This window comes from Acomys russatus, chromosome 23 (assembly GCF_903995435.1).
Source record: "Acomys russatus chromosome 23, mAcoRus1.1, whole genome shotgun sequence".
NCBI lineage: Eukaryota > Metazoa > Chordata > Mammalia > Rodentia > Muridae > Acomys > Acomys russatus.
The window spans coordinates 20,736,046-20,757,501 of NC_067159.1; the positions used below are offsets into that span (position 1 = coordinate 20,736,046).

The window sequence follows — 21,456 nt, forward strand, 5'->3', positions numbered from 1 at the left end:
AGAGAGACAGAGAGAGAGAGAGAGAGACAGAGAGAGAGAGAGACAGAGAGAGAGAGCACACAAAAGAAAAGAAAAGAAACTTTTTGTTTTTTCACGTTTGTGGGATCATATCTAGTTTCTTGGTTTCTATCCAAAATCACTCTCCCCACATACATATGCAGCTGTTACCCAAGGGCGATGGCAAACATACCATATTTGGTTTTGGGGGTCTGGGTTATCTTATTTAACATAGCTGTCTGTCTGTTGATGACCTCTTGGCTTAGTCTATTTTCTTGATATTGTGAATATAGCAGCAATGCACAAGGATGCACAAATGTCTCCATAGTAGAACATAGACTCCTTTGACTATAGGTCTATTGCTGAATACTGGGTCATGCTGTAGTTCTTTTCTTACTGCCTTGATTTTTAATTACACTGACTTTTCTACATTTATCCCATAAAGAAAATGTTAGTGTTCTAATTATTTACCAATTTCATGAAACAAACCCATTGATTAAAACTTTTATAGTCATTTCTTTGATTTTTATTTTTAAATATGTAGTTTTAATTAATCAACTGATATAAAATATCATTATTCAAAATATTATTTCTTACAGATAATTTGTGGTAAAAGCCTTTCTACAGATGAAATGACTCTTAATACTTTAAAAGAAAATGGCTACAAAGCTGCTTTCATTGGAATAGGTGAGTGGCTTATTTCTAAGTATCTTTTTATTTAATATTCAGTGTTTTTTCCCTAATGCAACCACATCTTCCATGGACTGGCTCACCATAGTGACTGGACACACATACATCCTGAGTTTGTAGGCCTGGTTGCACTCTTTCATGTGCATTGAGAACAAGCATTTGGCAAGAGATATGTGTCTTCCAGGTGTTTCCTTGCACTGGAAGCACACGTGTGAGATGTACAGAGAATGCCCTTTGTGCTATGATAGGTTAGAGTCTGACTAAAATGCCGTAGGTCTTTTTCAATGGCAATACAATGAACTCATAATGAAATGCAGAGTTGGCATTATTCTATATTCATCTTATGAAGTCTCCAAATCTTTAGGGAAGTATCTTCCTGAATGTAAACATTGAATGCAAATGAAGGTAAAATATTGAATTTTCAAACAATTTTCCTTCAACTGCCTATTTATTGAGAGACCAGAAAAAAACAAATAGTTGATTAAAGTTCATCCTTGTGTCAAGATTATTTTTTCATATTCCACATTGTACTCTTGAAAATTATGAGGTATGAACTGAGCATATTAAATTGTTAGACATTCTAATCAGCTCCATCCTTCTGTCTTTCAGCTCATCTTCTTTGCAGTCCACAATCTGAATATCTAAGTATATCTTTTAAGATTAAAAAAAATTAATTTAGTGTATGGATGCTCTATCTGTCTGTACTCATTTTTTTTTTAGACCAAGCTGGCCTGAAAATCACAGTTTGCCTCTGCTTCTGCCTCCCAAGTGCTGGGATTAAAGTCATGTGCTACCTGCTACCATGCCCGTCTATATACAAGTATCTATATTCTATGATCTCAGAAACACTGGGTCTCTAAGGGGTGGTTCTGCTCTCTACTCCTTTATGTTCACAAGTTCTTGGTCCGTGATAAGTGGAAGATTTAGAGGAAAATTATGTCTTTTGATGACGTAAAGTAAAATTAAAATTCACAACTGAGTTTTCTACAGAAGTTAGACTTAAAATACACATTTTTATGGTTAGAGAACAACACACCTGACCAGTTACATCCATTCCTATGGACAGTTCTATGAAGAAAGTTTATACTCAAGAAATAGGTGTCAAATAAACAACCTTCACTGCAAGTATTCTAAATTAAATGCATGTGAAGTCCAGTACTAGAAAATTTTGAAACATTTAAGTAGTCAATATTATCTGATCAATATTGTAGTCAGAATTGCCCACTATTTGAAAGACTCAATGGCATTTCAGGTTTTTCTTTGATTTCTTTCTCTTAAGTTTCCTTACATTGTTAAGGGTGTGTGTGTGTGTGTGTGTGTGTGTGTGTGTGTGTGTGTGTGTGCGTGTGTGTATGTGAAACCAAAATATTAGGATCAGTCCCTGCTGGGCCTGGCACTGTGCGAATACAATGTGTAAAATGTGCAGCCCTTTCACATTTATGTTTTACATTTTCATGATAAAAACGAATCCTTTAACATTTTGGTTTGGTGGTGTGAAGGGTGCAACTGTCCTCTATTTCGGTATATTTTTATAAAATATGCATAAGGAACTTTTATTTCAGGAAGAAAAAGGCTGTCTGTAGGAGACAAGTAGACAGATCCCCTAGGAAAGGCTTATTTGACACTACTTGTCTATTGGGGACTTTATGACCTTTCTGTGACCATATAATTATCTGTTACAGAGAAGCCTCCCATCCTTCCTGTCTTTGCTTCAATAACATAATTAGCCTTCACTCCCTTGTTTTATCTGGCTTTTCTCACTGACTTTGAAAGTAGATAGAATAGGCATTTTGTGTTATTTCAGATATATGTTTGGTTGCTTTAGGAAAGCTTAATAGAGACCAGAGCAATGTTTAGTGTACACCCAAACTTTCATGGAACAGGGAAAACATGTGATACACAGCATTTCCATCTTGGCTATATGGGTGATAACCATGTCAGTGTTCATAGGCATCACCTTTCCTCAGGTTTGTGGCATACCACTTCTATTATCACATTAGTGATAACTTAATCATAAGAACATCTACAAAAAGGGATGATATAAAAATGTGGCTATGGGTAAGTGGACATTAGAATTCTAGTATCCTAGAAGTGTGAAGAAAAGAGGTACACAGTGCTTCTGCCACAGTGTGCATGGTGCTTGGTGTTTGACCCACGACACTCATCAGTTACCAAACTGGAAAGCAAATAATCTTAGTATTTTGGGCTTCCTTATTAGCTAAACTGATTATTTTTTTAAAGTTTTATTAATTTATTCTTCTTACATCTCAATGGTTATCCTATGCCTTGTATCCTCTCATTTTTCCCTCCCTCCCATTTTCCCCTTATTCCCCTCCCCTATGACTGTTCCTGAGGGGGACCTCCTCCCCCTGTATATGCTCATAGAGTATCAAGTCTCCTCTTGGTAGCCTGCTATCCTTCCTCTGAGTGCCACCAGGCCTCCCCCTGGACATCCTATTGGGACTCTAGATGAGAGAAGCATGGGAGAATAGCAAAATAGAAGGATCCAGAGGGTCCTAGAAACCTACAAGTAGAACATTATGATAGGCAGATTTGGGCCCAGGGGTCCCACTCAAACTAAGGCACCAGCCAAGGACAATACAGGCGGTAAACTTTAAATCCCTACCCAGATCTAAACTGATAATTTTTAAAATGCCAAAGTGGTTTATATTTTAGTGCTTAAAAATATCACATAGTTCTCCAGTATTCACAACTACTATCTTACTTTATTACTTTATCAAAACAAAAATATTTTATTAGATGTAACTTTGCCATGATATCTTAATAAGCTCATTGAATTAGTATAAGCTTATTCTCAGAGGTGCTCCTTTTAAATATTTTATTTATTGCTATGTGGAAAAAAATCACTTTTAGATTTCTCCCACCCTCAACAACGCTAATGGAATACACTAATACAATCATCTCATTACATGTATATTATTATAAATTTCACAGTTACAGCTCTTCCTCATGACTGATTAAGCACCTTCGAACCAGGGAGAGGATGTCTTGTGTTCATTCACACTAAACTGAGTTGCCATTGAAAGGCCAAAATTTTTGATATTTTTATTCAAATAAAAGTACTCACAGAGTGTCTTGCTATCAGTGCCCAGAAGGGAATTAGAGCACCTCTTTTCTACAGCTTTTTCAAAATATTGAATCACTCCTTTTGTTCATTGAAATACACATGGAAGGTTATATCCATTGTTCTTTTTTGTTTTCTTATTAAAAATAGCTGAAAATTCCAAAGAAAAAATACTATTTTTTAACTTATCAATGTTGTGTTGCAAATTCTTGGGATGTTGTTTTGAGTAAAATTGGTCATATATGTTTATGTTGTGTGTTTGCATATATAAAGATAAAGATAGTTATGTTATATAAAATACATTTTAATGTGGGTTAATTGTCTTTGATACCCATAGTTGCACATTGTAAGGATTCTGAGGACCCAAACATCATTTCCAACATAGTAAGCTCCATACCTACCAATAAGTAGCGTATGAAAAAAGTAAGGACCAAATGACAGTGGTTTTCCATGTCTCGTGCTGAGGATTAAAATGGCAAAGAAATGTAAAATCAGTGGTATGCCTATGTTTAAATTTAGTTTGGAAAAATGTCAAGTGATTTAACTAGAACGCCTACATCTGAGCATTTTGGGAGTGGGTATGAGTTGAACATGGTGATGTTTTTGAGAAGGTGAGCACTCTTGTAGATCCAGGTCTAGGAAGCCTGGTTCTAGACGCCTGAGGAGCTGGATGCATCTTCTGTGCACCATTCCTCTGCTTGTTCATCTTCAGGTACTTTACACTTAAACCTTTACAAAACATAATGGTGCTAAATAAAATTTCAGCAACATGTAAGAGAAGGAACATTGGCTGAGACACACTCACACAATCAATATAACTTCCAGCATAGTGGATAGGATATGCTGTTTCGTTTTTGACATTTCAGAGAAGAAAATGGTTATAGGAAATCCATGACCATCACAATAGGCAGGCAGACATAGCCTGAGCAGGCAGATATTGTAGGGGTGATCTGTTACTATGTTTAGCCAGAGGACCTTTTTTTTTTTTTTTTTTTTTTTAATTTATTTTTTTTTTCAGAGGACCTTTTTGAATCCATTATTGCTAGCAGCATTCTCATCACTTTTAATACTACTGGATCCCTGATGCAGGTGCCTTCCAATCTGGTGCCTATGTCCACATTGTCAACATAATAGAAATAGGGGACTTGCCAATGTCAAGGGGTCTGATTGTGCTGTCAGTGACGTGTCCTCATACCTTCCTGCTTCCGTGTGAGTAAGGGAGCTTAGAGGACTGGGAATGCACTTAAATGGAGAGTGTATGTTGTGCCTGAGGCCCTAGTTATGCTTTCTGTCACCACAAAGCAAACAAACAAAAACCAACAACAGAAAACCAAAGTACCCTAGGCATAGTAGCAGCTCAATAAGTATTCCTTAAGCTTTACTGATACCATTTTAACAATTTACCAAAATAAAAGACTATAGTATTTTAAAGTGTTAGTGATTTTCATTCCTATATAAAAACCTATAATGATACATTTTCACTTTTTTGTTGTTATAGTTGCTCTTCGGGTTGTTTGTTTGGTTGCTTTGGTTTTCGTTTGTTGTATGTTTTCTTTGTGACAGGATTTCTGTAGAGCCATGACTATCCTGGAACTCACTCTGTGAACTAGGCTGATTTTGAACTCAGAGATTTGCCTGCCTCTCCCTCCCTGAGTACTGCGATGAAGGGCATGTGCCACCAACTTGTGGCTCATTTTCATTTTTCATATGGTTGGTGTATTACAGTTGTCATGAAATGAACAAGTAGGAATAACAACATCCACAGTGCTGTTATTGCCCCTCCCACTGTCACAATAATGGCACTCCAGGCTCCATTTAAAATATAAAATAATATTCAAACTGTTGATTCTTCATGTATGATTAGCTTTAATTATGGAGACAAAGTTAACTTTAAAAAAAGCAAAATGATAGCAGCAAACTCCAAAACTTCCAACAGCAGCCAACAAGTGACCACTAATCATAGGAAAAGCCGTTACATCGGGAGAGTAAAAATAAACTAGCAAATATCATACTTCAAGATTATAAGGCTTTTCTAGACCCAAGAAGGAATGCCAGCATGTTCTTTTTTTAGTTTGAAATTTGTTTATTTTTATTTTATTTTATATTTTATTAATTTTTTAAAATGTTATACATATATATTTATATTATTACACATATACACAAGAAACTACCTATAGCAAGAAGATCCATGACAGATTCAGGGATTATATAAATGTTACATTTTTAGTGTTTTGGCTATTTGTATTTGGCAACCCTGAAGAAAACATCTTTCCTATCTTGGTGTATCTAAAATTCTGAATGTAAGTCAATCTCTATCACATCTTATCATTATCAACTTAAAACATCTATCTAGACCTAAAAACTTCTTAACCTCTAAACAACCAAGCTTCATCGTAAAACTAAGCTACCTGGTCTTCAACTCTATCAGAAACTTGAGAAGGAATAAACTTGATTACCTCGGTATGCCAGGAGTGCAGGTTAGTAACTTTCCAAATGAGACGATGACAGAGACAGTTTGATACCTGAATAGTCACCCCAGACTCTCTATAATGTTGGAGCATCTTCTTCAGCCTTCTGGCCCAAGATTTCTGACAGACATATTTGTGAGGCAGAAACTACTGGGGACTTGCTTACCCTGTCTTTGCAGAGTTTGGCCATCGACTATGCCTGCATCCAAGCTTGCTCTTTTTAAGCAGAATTCTGTCTGTAGTAGAAACCAGGACATTTTGCCCAGTGGTTTGTTTGCCACATTTGAATCCATCCCCATAAGGAGGTTCTTTGATGCTCATCATCCTCTTTGAGGAAGGCTGGGTGTTGCCAGGAGTTAACTTGTCTCATTGTCAGTGAATCTTAAATAGTAAAAACATTTTAAATGCCATATTCTGTATGTCTCTGAAGTCTTTGAAGATCTTATCTAAATATTTTACCTTATCTTTCTATAGAATCATACCTATCTGTTGTTCCTGAGATGTATAACCTTGTTATTAAAAATAGACTAGTGACTTATATGACCATGATTTGATCAACTAACAATTAACTTGAATAACTTATTTATCTTAAAGGACATCCGCCTGTATTGTGACATCCCAATTAAGGATGTTGAACATGACCTTATACTCTTGAAAAATTAGATTTTATGTTTAGTTTCACTTTGTTACCACCAATTGGGCAGTTTTCATTCAGTTACTAGAAGAGAAGAATATTTTGTAATGTGAAGATTACCAAATATTGTAACAGCTGAAGAAGAGATAATTACAATTAGGAAAATCCGTTGAGAAACTGTGATATTAAATTTGCTGTTCTGTGGCCTTTACTTAACTCTCTTGTGCCTTCTTACAGCCAGAATTGTTCTCTGCAAAAGTTATTCTTAATTAGTTTCTTAATCAGAAATTTCTAAATTGTAGATAATCATGTGTGCTTTCTATTTATTTAGAGGAAAATGCAATAAAGTTTTTAGACCACCCACTCTACTTCTGCCCCCAGATAAAAACTGGTTAGCTATTCAATATCCACAATTATGAATACATTATTTAAAATAATAAACCTGATTTAATTGTAAGCAAAAATGCATGAACATATCGCTGTGAATATAACTTTTCTTAAATTTGTAATATTGTTTAATCTAGTATCAATTGTAAATACTCTCATATAATTGTGAGATGGCTCCCAAGAATTTGAAAATGAGGAAAAAGGAATTCCAGCGGAGAGTTCATTAAATCATCTGTTAATGAGTATAACAAAAGCCCCAGAGGGGATAAAAGAGATGTAGGGCAATTATTCTTTGATCATATTAACATATCTATAGAAAGCACATATTAATCTTCAAAAGCAGGTGGTAGGCTGGTCACCTTATGAAAACAGAAGATATAATAGAGACTCTGAGAAAATTTTCAGTGTTCTTTTAGAGGCAATTACATTAGTCAAACTTTTGTGTTTTCAGCCTACATCATGGGATTGCCAAAGAAGTTAATTTTCTTCAATTTTTAAATTGCATTTTTATGCATTTTGTGAGCATGTGTGCACATGTATGAGCATATGCAAGGGCTAGGTTTTCTTAGGATCAATAGTTCCTTTCCATCATATGAGTACAAAAATTGAACAAAGATCATCAGGCTTGAGTCAAGTGCCCTTACCTCCTCACCTTTGTTGCTGGCTCCAGGTAAGTATGTTTAGAAGATTGCTAAATCTCTTGGTTCTGATTTCAAGTTCACACAGTTGGTGTTAATTTGGAAATGGTTTGATCGTCAGAGACAAAACTCACGAGAGACTTTTGACCTCATGATGCTCTTCTGTTAAAACAATTGTGTTTTGTCTAGAATTGCCTCACAGGCATTGTCCCTCACTCTTTAGATACACAGGGTGAGAGGCAAACTGTTACCATTTGAAGGCTTCGCCCATCATTTCACATCTAGTTATCTTTCCCGGGAATGTTTTCTGACTGTTCTTTCTATATACTCTTCGTCACTGAGAAAATCCTTCAATCTTTCTCTTGATGCCAATATCAATACTCCAAGAATATTCCTCTCATGGGATACATCCTTTGTGAGATTCTCATGCTGATCCACACAAGCAAATGTTTCCCCATGTTCTCACATACTGAAATACTTCGTTACATTTATAGAAAGAATCCAGTATCCCTTTTATTACTTTTGGCTAGATGAGCTTATCTATTATCTCCTAAAACTTATGAATAGTGTTATACTTCATTTTTATACTTGACATTTTCATCTTATTCTTGTCATACTGCATCAAAAAAAAAAAAAAAAGGATTTTGGGAGAGAAAGTTTTTCTAGAAAACTTAGAAAAAAAGACACAAGAAGAATCATAATTTCTTGATAAGTTTTCTAATATTACCATTTAACTATTTAAAATTCATTCATCTTCCTTTCCCTCTCTTTTTTTTTTCTTTTTCCCTTTCTGTTCCTTCTCCCATCATTTTTCCACTCAAATTCAAAGACAAGTTTATTGGATCTGAATAATTCTTATGTAATTGCTCTATTTATGCCTCTTCATGACATCTAGAATCACGCTATTATGCTATTTGCTTTGATGGTTTGGGGTTATTTTTTTAAAGGTGCATTTATTTACTTTTAGATGTTTAGTTAAGCAGGAACTCATCAAGGCCAGCAGATCTGGACCCAGTGGAGCCTGTACAAATTGTTGTATCAACCAAGGACATTGCATGCAGTAAACTTAGACCCCCTGTTCAGATCTAGCCAATGGGCAGCTCATTCTCCTTCATTGTGGGGAGAGTGGGGACTGCCTCTGACATGAACTCTGGTGCCTCCAATTTGAGCACTTCCTCTTGGTGGGGAGGCCAGGCAGCACTCAGAAGATGGGGAAGCAGGTTATTCAGATAAGAGCTGATAGGCTGTGGTCATATGGTGAGGGAGGAAGTCACCTTCTGTCAGAGGTCTAGGTGGGGAAATAGGATGAAAGAGGGAGAGAATATGGGAAGACACAAGTGAGGGGATAACAATTGAGATGTAATCTGAATAAACTATAATGTTAAAATAAAGAAAATTCTTTTAAGCACTCGTGAATTTGCTCAGTGGATACAAGCAAAGTGGTAACTTCAGATTGATCCTTGGGTCTCATTCCATATTATGAAAGGAGAGAACAAATGCTCATAAATCAATCTGTTTCCTCCACGTATGTGTCTCCGATATACAATAAGTAAGTTTTTTAAAACTTTTAACTATATTTATTTAGTTGTTCACTTTACATCTCAATCATAGTCATCAGCCTCCTCTCCTACTGGTCCCACTCTTCCTCCCCTACCCTCAGGAAAGGGGAAACACTAACCCACCCCAGGTCTTCAAGTCACATCATTACTGATCAGATCCTCTTCCACAGTGACCTGGCAAGGCAGCCCCTCCTGTAGGAAGTGACCGAAACATATGCAATAGAGTTAATTAATGTCAGAACTCTGCTCCCCTTTCTAGGGACCCACAAGAGGAACAAGCTGCCCCATCAGCTCTATCTGTGTATAGGGCATAGGTTCAGTCCATGTATGATCCTTGATTGGTGCTTTAGTCTCTGCAGGGCCCATCCTGGGCCCAGGTCAGTTGGCTCTGTTGGTCTCCTTGTGAAACTCCTGTCCCCTTTGAATCCTTCTATCCTTCCCCGAACTCTTCCACAAGGCTCCCTGTGCTCTGCCCAATCTTTGTCTGTGAGTCTCGGCATCTGTTTCTAACCACTGCTGAGTGGAGCCTCTCAGAAGACAGCTATGCTAGATTCCACTTACAAGCATACCAGAGTGTTAGTAGTTTCAGGGATTGGCTCTCTCCTCATGGGGTGTGTCTCTGCTCTATTTTTATCCTTGCACATCTTGTAGGCAAAGTAATTTGGAATCAAAGTTTTTGTGGGTGGGTTGGTGTTTCACTTCCCTCCACTAGGAGTCCTGTCTAATTAGAGCAAGGCCTCTTCAGTCTCCATGACACCCACAATTATGGAGGCTCTACTAGAGTCACCCCCATATCCTCCCTTGAGAAAATTGTTTTTAATATATTTGCTTGTCTTATAGGTATAAATTTTCAATTATTGTCCATGGTAAACATATATTTATTTCACCATCAATTAAAATAAATGTTTCCTCTAAAATATCTATGTTCTTTTTATTTAATGAAAGTTATTAAAAAGTATAAATAATATTTTTCATTTTCAAATATTTTTATCACCTTTAGATTTCTTTGAATAGAGATAGAGAGGGATATCTGTTACATTTCTCCATGTATGTTTTATGAAATAGAGATACATTTTCCTTATGGTAGTTTTTACTAAAAAGGGATAAATGGTGTATTCATTATGTAAGAATTAATTTTCCTTTAGTCTTCCAAGTGTCTTAATGAATTATTATAAATCAGGATTAGGGAATCATCACAGTAAGTAATATGTTGATTTTTCCTATTTATTATGACTACTGGTTGCATTTTGGAGAAAACAACACCATTTAAATCTTGAAAGGGAACTTATTGAGCTTATACTGTGATCAGAACCATCATCTACTGGGCCTGCTCTGGGCAAAGGCCTCAGACTAGATTGTGCAGAAAACACACATAAATCTTTTTGCTATCTAGAAGCTGTAGGTCTGTGATCATGTGACAATAATGTTGGGTCCTGATTGAGGACTCTTCCTCACTTTCAAGTGGTTGGCAAGCTTACATAGCTTTTATTGATTCATCTAATTGTTCTCTTTTTAAACAAACTCTTTTTTGTTAAATAAATGTTACTCTCCAAGCGGAAGAATCTATACGATTATCTAAATTGATTCTAAATCCAAACACCTTCTTCCTCAATATTAACTTGTTTATTACAGAGTAATTATATAGATTTTAATTGGAACACAAGCATGTATTCTGTGGAATGGGTTGTGATTATGTTTGTTAATGAAGTAATTGTTCTGTAAATACAGTCGGTTTGAGCTGTCCTCGAGAAGTCAGATGATGATGTTGGAGGGTAACAAAGAAATTAAGAAAAAGCAAAAGTAACTAAGGCAATGTGTGTTGTCACTGAAACAATCAGGACACTATGGTCCACCTCCTTCAGTTCAATATAATTGCCTGTGAAGGATTCCAGACCTCACTGAATGTATATGAACTATGGATAACTATGCATTGTCATTTTCAAATTGAAGCTACAGAGTGCTACTGAATAGCTACTCTTTCACTAGACTCTATAGTGTTAGACTTATTTTAGCATTTTGCCAATTATTACTGTGTAAAATTTATGTTAATGAAGAGCAAAATAGTACATAAAATGAAGACTGAGAGGCAGAAATCTATATAGGCTTGGCAAGTGATTGGTGCCAATTGAAGGAAAGTGGATTTTATACCAGTATGTGTTTTATTTCTTTATCTCATGGATTTGTAATATATAAATGAGAAACTTCAGGATAATATATTTTATGTATTAATTAGTATTTGTTAAATTTGGCTCTACTGTCTTTAATCAACAAGATGAAATTTGTTAATAGCTATTATTATACCAAGTGCCTTTCTATTATATTTTACAAACTCCATATATTACACAAAGTGCCAACTCTATTCTAAAGCAAGGCACTCTCTTAAGAGATGTCCCTGGCACAGGGGATTTTAAGTAGCAAAGTCCAGAGGGCACAGGAAGCCCTGAGTGAGTCCAGTCCTGAATGAGTATGTGTTATTGGCATGGGCATGGCCAGGACCAGGACACTAGCCATAGATTCACGTGTCATTTTCAAGGCCTTCTCCCAAGGGAGGCTCAGAGGGATGGTAACGCCTTCAGCTGGTACAAGTGTGAATGATGACAGTGTGTACAGAAAGAAATCCACAGTAGCTTTCTCTATCTGGATAGTAATATCCTGCAGACTGATAGTTTACAGGGACTGTTCATATGGAGTTATCTGAACCTATCTCCTTGATCCAGGTGCAGTATACCATAAAGTCACTCCTCTTCTTCTTCTGTATGTAATAATGCTGCCTCCTTCTTCAGCTGTTGGCAGAAAACCGTACTCTCCATTCAAGGGTATATAATAAACATATCGAGCTTCTGGAATGTTGTAATTTCTCTGTCAGAGAGGCAGTCTGTTCAGTCATAGGCTATTTGTACATCTGTACACTTGTCCCTTTTTCCTCACCTCACTGCTCCAGTCAGGCCCTTCCCCTGAGCCACACCAAATGCAGCAGGGTACTGACGTTAAAAGCAATACAATTAAAGCTCATATCTAATTAAATTTACTCCACATCCTGTATATAAATTGTGGAAGGAACCGCCGGTATAATTGTGCTGTCACTTCAACAGACAAGACTCAGTTTACTTCTCTTATTTTCAATTAGCTAAACTCACATTGGTTAATGGTACTGCAAATTATATCATGAATTTATACACAGAAAAACCAGTACTGCAACCCAAATTCACTGAAATCTCAAATATTGTAACTCCTAAAATAAAATTTCAAGGATATTTACTGTGAGCACTTGAGAGAAAAAGTTTTTAAACAAAGTTTGAGTGGATTTAATTTCTTATCTCCAAATATATAAGGAATCCTGGTGTGTGTTATGATCCTTGGATTAGCCATGCAATGCCACCTGGTGTGCAGATGGGATGAACACTGCACATCAGAGCCTCGGTTCACACCCTGCCCACCATAGCCACACTACCATGACAGGAACTTAGCAGATGTTCATTTTGCTTGTGTGAATGAAATAACTTGTAGATCCAACTTTGAATACATGGAGTTAAGTGTCAAGAGCAAAATATTGATATTTGAGTATTGATTCAAAATTATGCCAGTGTCTCAGCAATTTATGGGAATAAAATACTATTTAATGGATATTTGCTTCATTGGGTGTTCAAATTCTTCCAATATACTTCTAGATTTTCTTTTATTTTATACATGATAGTTTCATTTAATTCTTAATCACTATATTTTACCAATAAATTCATCATTCCTAAATTACAATTCAAAAATATGAAATTATTTTATCTTATTCATTTTTTCTAAATATTACAAGTATCTCACATAGCAGCACATAAAGTTATATATTTTAAAAAAAGAACTATTATGTTTTAGAAAGGTAATAAAATGACATTATTGCAAATAGAGACAGAATTTTGTATGGGTTAATACAATATACTCAATAGCTGCATTTTTTTACTAAGTTTTGGTAATATGTATATTTTTAAACTAAGACTCTAGGCCCCAAAATTTTCTTCAGGTAACAACACTTATTTATTTTAATATATATCCTCAAAATATATAATTTTTTGATCACAGACATTCTCTGCTTAGTGTCTATGGTGCCGTCATACTGATACCCATAAAGGCTGCACCATTAAACCAAACTGTTAGTTAGCCTACTTTAAGTAACATTTTGAAAGAAAACGTATTTGAATAATGCTGAATATTTGAGTATTTGAATAGTACTGAAACACTATAAGCCTCTCTAATGATAAATGCACTAAGTTAGCATGGTTTATTTTATATTATTTAAAAGTTCAACTATGAAACATAGTAAAGGCATATACAGCAAGCCTATAACCAACATCATACTAAATGTAGAAAAACTTGAATCAATTCCACTGATATCAGGGACAAAGACAACAATGTCCACTTTCTCCATATATCTTCAATATAGTACTTAAATTCCTAGCTAAAGCAATAAGACAACGAAAGGAAATCAAGGGGATACAAATTGGAAAGGAAGAAGTCAAAGTAAAACTATTCTCAGATGATATGATAATATATATAAGGGACCACAAAAATTCTACCAAGGAACACCTACAACTAATAAACACCATCAGCAAAGTGGATGGATACAAAATCAACTCCAAAAATCAGTAGCCCTCCTGTATACAAATGACAAACAGGCTAAGAAAGATAGTAAGAAAATATATCCTACACAATAGCCACAAATAATATAAAATGTAAATGAAATGTGTTGCTATTGAGTTTAATGATATTCAGACTAATGTAAATATAGCATAAGAAAGCACCAAAACTGGATAGTGAATAAATTTTTGTGTTTTCCTAGGTATAATGCAATATGATAGGTAACAGTGCTTATCTACAAAACATATGTAAGTTCAATACCTTTTATACATACTTTGAAGTTCATTAAATTAAAGACTGACTTAATTTCTCTTCTGTTGGACTCAAATTGCCTTGTTCCTTAAAAAAGAATAAAAGAAATATCTTGAAAGAGCAAACTGAAATATAAACAAGAATGCTCAAGATATTAGGAAAAAGTTGTTCTGACTATGTATTATATTAGCATAATAAATAGTAACAGTTACTGGTTACTTCAATAGTAAAGTATTAGAATTTTTTTTTTTTTTTTATTAATTTATTCTTGTTACATCTCAATGTTTATCCCATCCTTGTATCCTCCCATTCCTCCCCCCCCCCATTTTCCCATTATTCCCCTCCCCTATGACTGTTCCTGAGGGGGATTACGTCCCCCTATATATTCTCATAGGGTATCAAGTCTCTTCTTGGCTACTTGCTGTCCTTCCTCTGAGTGCCACCAGGTCTCCCCCTCCAGGGGACATGGTCAAATGTGAGGCACCAGAGTATGTGAGAAAGTCGTATCACACTCTCCACTCAACTGTGGAGAATATTCTGACCATTGGCTAGATCTGGGAAGGGGTTTAAAGTTTACCTCCTGTATTGTCCTTGGCTGGTGCCTTAGTTTGAGCGGGACCCCTGGGCCCAAATCTGCCTATCATATTGTTCTACTTGTAGATTTCTAGGACCCTCTGGATCCTTTTATTTTGCTGTTCTCCCATGCGTCTCTCATTTAGAGTCCCAATAGGATGCCTTCCCCTCTGTCCCAGTTTCCTGGTAAGTGAAGGCTTTCGTGGGACATGCCCCTTGGGCTAGTATGCAGATATAAGTGAGTATATACCATTTGATTCTTTCTGCTTCTGGGTTAACTCACTCATTATGATCATTTCTAGCTCAATCCATTTATCCACAAATTTCGGGAATTCCTTGTTTTTAATAGCTGAGTAGTATTCCATAGTGTATATGTACCACAGTTTCTTTATCCACTCTTCTACTGAGGGACACTTAGGCTGTTTCCATGTTCTGGCTATTATGAATAAGGCTGCTATGAACATGGTTGAGCAAATTTTCTTGTTGTGTGCTGGAGCATCTTCTGGGTATATTCCAAGGAGTGGAATAGCTGGGTCTTGAGGAAGCCCTATTCCCATTTTTCTGAGATAGCACCAGATAGATTTCCAAAGTGGCTGTACTAGTTTGCATTCCCACCAGCAATGAAGGAGTGTTCCTCTCTCCCCACATCCTCGCCAGCATGTGGTGTCGCTTGAATTTTTGATCTTAGCCATTCTGATGGGTGTAAGATGGAATCTCAGAGTTGTTTTGATTTGCATTTCCCTGATGACTAAGGAGGTTGAGCATTTCTTTAAGTGTTTCTCAGCCATTTGATACTCCTCTGTTGAGAATTCTCTGTTTAGTTCCAAGCCCCATTTCTCAATTGGGTTATTCGGTTTGGTGGTGTTTAATTTCTTGAGTTCTTTATATATTTTGGATATTAGACCTTTGTCAGATGTAGGGTTGGTGAAGATTTTTTCCCAGTCTGTAGGCTGTCACTTTGTTCTCTTGACAGTGTCTCCTGCCTTACAGAAGCTTCTCAGCCTCATGAGGTCCCATTTATTAATGGTTGACATTAAGGCCTGGGCCGTTGGTGTTCTGTTCAGGAAGTTGTCTCCTGTGCCAATATGTTCCAGGCTCTTTCCCACTTTTTCTTCTAAGTGGCTTAGTGTCTCTGGTTTTATGTTGAGGTCTTTAATCCACTTGGATTTGAGTTTTGTGCAAGGTGACAAATATGGGTCCAGTTTCATTTTTTTACACATAGACCTCCAGTTAGACCAGCACCATTTGTTGAAGATGCTATCCTTTTTCCATTGAATGGATTTGGCTTCTTTGTCAAAAATCAAGTGACCATATGTGTGTGGATTCATATCTGGGTCTTCGATTCGATTCCACTGATCAACCAGCCTGTTGCTGTGCCAGTACCATGCTGTTTTAAGTACTATTGCTTTATAGTACAGTTTGAGATCAGGTATGGAGATTCCTCCGGAGCATCTTTTATTGTACAAGATTGTTTTAGCTATTCTGGGTTTTTTGTTTTTCCATATGAAGTTCAGAATTGAACTTTCAATGTCTTTAAAAAATTGTGTAGTTATTTTGATAGGGATTGCATTGAATCTGTAGATTGCTTTTGGTAGGATGGCCATTTTTACTATGTTAATTCTCCCGATCCATGAGCAAGGAAGATCACGCCATCTTCTCAGGTCATCTTCAATCTCTTTCTTCAGAGTTTTGAAATTTTTTTCATACAAGTCCTTCACTTGCTTAGTTAGGGTAACTCCTAGATATTTTATATTGCTTGTGGCTAATGTGAAGGGTGTGGTTTTCCTAATTTCTTCCTCTGTAAGCTTGTCATTTGTGTATAGGAAGGCTACAGACTTTTTTGAGTTAATTTTGTATCCAGCCAATTTGCTGAAGGTGTTTATCAGCTTTAGGAGTTCTCTGGTGGAGTTTTGAGGGTCACTTATGTACACTATCATATCATCTGCAAAGAGGGATAATTTGACTTCCTCCTTTCCCATTTGGATACCCTTGATCTCCTTTTGTTGTCTTATTGCTCTGGCTAGAACTTCGAGTACTATATTGAAGAGATATGGAGAGAGTGGGCAGCCTTGCCTTGTTCCCGATTTGAGAGGAATTTCCTTGAGTATCTCACCATTTACTTTGATTTTGGCTATTGGTTTGCTGTATATAGCCTTTATTATGTTGAGGAAAGTGCCTTGTATCCCCGATCTCTCTAAAACTTTAAACATGAATGGGTGTTGAATTTTATCAAATGCTTTCTCTGCATCCAAGGAGATAATCATGTGGTTTTTTTATTTTCAGTTTGTTTATATGATGGATTACATTGATGGATTTCCATATATTAAACCATCCCTGCATGCCTCGAATGAAGCCTACTTGGTCATGATGAATGATATCTTTGATGTGCTCCTGTATTCGTTTTGCAAGTATTTTATTTAGTATTTTTGCATCTATGTTCATAAGAGAAATTGGTCTGAAATTCTCTTTCTTTGTTGAGTCTTTGTGAGGTTTAGGTATCAATGAGACTATGGCCTCATAGAATGAATTTGGTAATTTTCCATCCATTTCTATCTTTTGGAGTAGCTTGAAGAGTATCGGTATTAGCTCGCCCTTAAAGGTCTGGTAGAATTCTGCACTGAAACCATCTGGCCCTGGGCTTTTTTTGGTTGGGAGACCATCGATGATTGCTTCTATTTCTGTAGGGGAAATGGGACTATTTAACTTGTTTATCTGTTCTTCACTCAACTTTGGCAAGTGAACTTGATCAAGAAAATCGTCCATTTCCCTTAGATTTTCAAATTTTGTGGCGTATATGCCTTCAAAGTAGGATCTTATGATTCTTTGAATTTCTTCAGTGTCTGTTGTTATGTCTCCCTTTTCATTTCTGATTTTGTTCATTTCAATACTGTCTCTCTGCCTTTTAGTTAGTTTGGCTAATGGTCTGTCTATCTTGTTGATTTTCTCAAAGAACCAGCTTTTGGTTTTGTTGATTCTTTGGACTGTTTTCTTAGTTTCTAATTTGTTAATTTCAGCCCTGAGTTTGATAATTTCCAGGCGTCTACTCCTCTTGGGTGTTTCTGCTTCTTTTTTTTCTAGGGCTTCCAGTTGTGTTGTTAAGATGCTTATGTGCGATGTTTCCAATTTCTTTTTAAAGGCACTTAGTGCTATGAATTTTCCTCTTAGCACTGCTTTCAATGTATCCCACAAATTTGGGTATGTTGTTTCATCATTTTCATTGAATTTCAGAAACTCCTTGATTTCTTTCTTTATTTCTTCCCTGACCCAGGTGTCATTTAGCAGAGAGTTGTTTAGTTTCCACAAACGTGTAGGCTTTTTGTTATTTCTGTTGTTGTTGAATTGCAGCCTAAGAGCATGGTGATCTGATAGGATACAAGGTATTATTTCAATCCTCTTGTATCTGTTGAGGCTTGCTTTGTGACCTACGATGTGATCAATTTTGGAGAAGGTTCCATGGGGTGTAGAGAAGAAGGTGTATTCTTTCTTGTTTGGGTGAAAGGTTCTATAGATATCTGTTAGATCCATTTGACCCATGGCATTGGTTAATGATGTTATTTCTCGGCTTAGTTTCTGTTTCAATGACTTATCCTTCAGTGAGAGTGGGGTGTTGAAGTCTCCCACTATTATTGTGTGGGGATCGATGTGTGGTTTAAGCTTTTTTAGGAGATCTTTTACATATGTGGGTGCCCTTGTATTGGGAGCATAGATGTTCAGAATTGTGATGTCATCTTGGTTGACTTTACCTTTGATGAGTATGAAGTGTCCTTCCTCATCCCTTTTGATTAATTTTGGTTGAAAGTCTATTTTGTTCGATACTAAAATGGCTACCCCTGCTTGCTTCTTGTGACCATTTGCTTGGAATATTTTTTTCCAACCTTTTACCCTGAGGTAATGCCTTTCATTATGGGTGAGATGTGTTTCTTGGATGCAGAAGAATGTTGGGTCTTGTTTATGTACCCATTCGGTTAGTCTGTGTCTTTTTATTGGAGAATTGAGGCCATTGATGTTGAGAGATATTAATGACCAGTGACTGTTAAGAGTCTTAATTTTGATGTTGTTTCCAGTCGAGCGTTTGTGTAGTTGTGTTTTTGCCATGGGATAGTTATCTATTTCCTGGGTAGTTTTGGTTGTAGCTTGACCCTTTGGGATGGAGTTTTCCTTCTAGTACCTTCTGTAAAGCTGGGTTTGTGGATAGGTACTGTTTGAATTTGTTTTTGTCATGGAATATTTTGTTTTCTCCATCAATGGTTATTGATAATTTTGCTGGGTAAAGTAGTCTGGCCTGGCATCTGTGTTCTCTTAGGGTTTGCAGGATCTCTGTCCAGGCCCTTCTGGCTTTTATGGTCTCTGCTGAGAAGTCAGGTGTAATTCTGATAGGTTTACCATTAAATGTTATTTGGCCCTTTTCCCTTGCAGCTTTTAATATTTTTTCTTTGTTCTGCATGTTTTGTGTTTTGATTATTATGTGGCGGGCAGTTTTTCTTTTCTGGTCAATTCTATTTGGTGTTCTGTAGGCCTCTTGTATGTTTATAGGCATCTCTTTCTTTAGATTGGGGAAATTTTCTTCTATGATTTTGTTGAGAATAGTTTCTGGGCCCTGGAGTCTGATGTCTTCTCTTTCTTCAATGCCTATTATCCGCAAATTTCTTCTTTTCATGGTGTCCTTAATTTCTTGGATGTTTTGTGTCAGGAGTTTTCCAGATTTGGCATTTTCTTTAATGGTTGATTCAATATCTGTGATTGTATCTTCTAGCCCTGAGATTCGTTCTTCCATCTCTTGGATTCTGTTAGAAAAGCTCACCTCTGTGTTGCTCGCCTTCTTCTCTGAGGTCTCACGTTCTCGTTTTTCTTCTGTCTGTGTGTTTATCATTGAATCCATTTTCATTTTCAGATCTTGAACTGATTTTTTGATTTCTTTCATCTGATTTTTTGTATATTCCTGAGTTTCTTCCATTGCCTCTTTATAGGTCTTCAGAGCTTGAACCGTTTTAGTTATTTCTTTCATCTGGTTGTTTGCATTTTCCTGCAATTTTTCCAGTTCCACTCTATGTGCTTCTTTTATGTCTCTCACCTGTTTGTCTGCGTCTTCCTGCATTTGATTACGAATTTTATTTGTTTCCTCCATTATCATCCTCATTACTAAAGATTTGAGGTCATTTTCTTGTATTTCCGTTGTATTTGAGTTCTCTGGGTGGTTTTCTTTGGGATAGCTGGAAACTGGAGACGCCATGTTGTTTTGGGGTTTTTTGCGTATGCTTTTTCGTTGTCCTTTAGACATCTTGCCGTCTTTGTTTTTGTTGGGTAGCTTCCAGAGTTGAATGGAGGGTGTCTGATGATAGATTCACTTGTTTTCTTACGATTTCCCTAGGCTGCGAGCTCAAAGCTTCACTGGTGTGGATGTTAGGAGGTTAGCCCTGTTGTTCTGGTCTCTCACAGCCAGTGATCCTCAGTCCCTCTCTGCTGTGGATCCTGCAATTGTTCTGGGTCTCTGAATGAGCGTTGGGTCAGGCCAAGGTATCCACAGCCTTCTGTGTTCCCTGCCAAGTCCAGCCAGGAGCACTGGGACCGAACCACGGGCAGAACTCAGCTAGATTCTCAGGGCCAGAACCGTCTGCCAAGCTCAGCTAGGGATTTTGGGCCCAAAATGCACACAGGGCCCAGCCAGAATTTTTGGGCTGGGACTACGCACCAAGCTCCACTAGGGCCTTTTGGCCCAAAGTGCGTGCTGTGGTCAGTTATTGACTCAGGGCCCAAACTGACCACCGATCTCAGCCAGGAATTCTGGATTCAAACTGTACACTGTGTCCAACCAGAGTCTTAGAGCTGGTGGAACCGAGAGCTCTGTCCAGCCTGTGCCACAGCAGGAGAACTGCGGCTGCTCTGAGTTAGCGCCAGTGGTGGAACAAGTGCTCCGCCCGCACTGTGTCCCCGCAGGGGAGCTGCCGCTGAGCTGAGGTGGTGCCTAGGATGGAACCGAGCACGTCACCAAGCCTGCGCCACAGCAGGAGAACTGCGGCTGCTCTGAGTTAGCGCCAGTGGTGGAACAAGTGCTCCGCCCAGACTGTGTCCCCGCAGGGGAGCTGCCGCTGAGCTGAGGTGGTGCCTAGGATGGAACCGAGCACGTCACCAAGCCTGCGCCACAGCAGGACAACTGCGGCTGCTCTGAGTTAGCGCCAGTGGTGGGACAAGTGCTCCGCCCGGACTGTGTCCCCGCAGGGGAGCTGCCGCTGAGCTGAGGTGGTGCCTAGGATGGAACCGAGCACGTCACCAAGCCTGCGCCACAGCAGGAGAACTGTGGCTGCTCTGAGTTAGCGCCAGTGGTGGAACAAGTGCTCCGCCCGGACTGTGTCCCCGCAGGGGAGCTGCCGCTGAGCTGAGGTGGTGCCTAGGATGGAACCGAGCACGTCACCAAGCCTGCGCCACAGCAGGAGAACTGCGGCTGCTCTGAGTTAGCGCCTGTGGTGAAACCAAGTGCTCAGCCCAGACTGTGTCCCCGCAGGGGAGCTGCCGCTGAGCTGAGGTGGTGCCTAGTGTGGAGCAGCGTGCTCAA

The 21,456-nt window shown here is 37.7% G+C and overlaps 1 protein-coding gene across 1 annotated transcript in view; it reads left to right on the forward strand.

The window, feature by feature from the left end:
- Dpyd (dihydropyrimidine dehydrogenase) overlaps positions 1-21,456 on the forward strand; it is an 877,326-nt gene that overhangs the window by 255,176 nt on the left and 600,694 nt on the right. Inside the window, 1 exon segment of the mRNA XM_051165995.1 lies at positions 597-684. Within this exon segment, the coding sequence (XP_051021952.1) occupies positions 597-684 (88 nt within the window).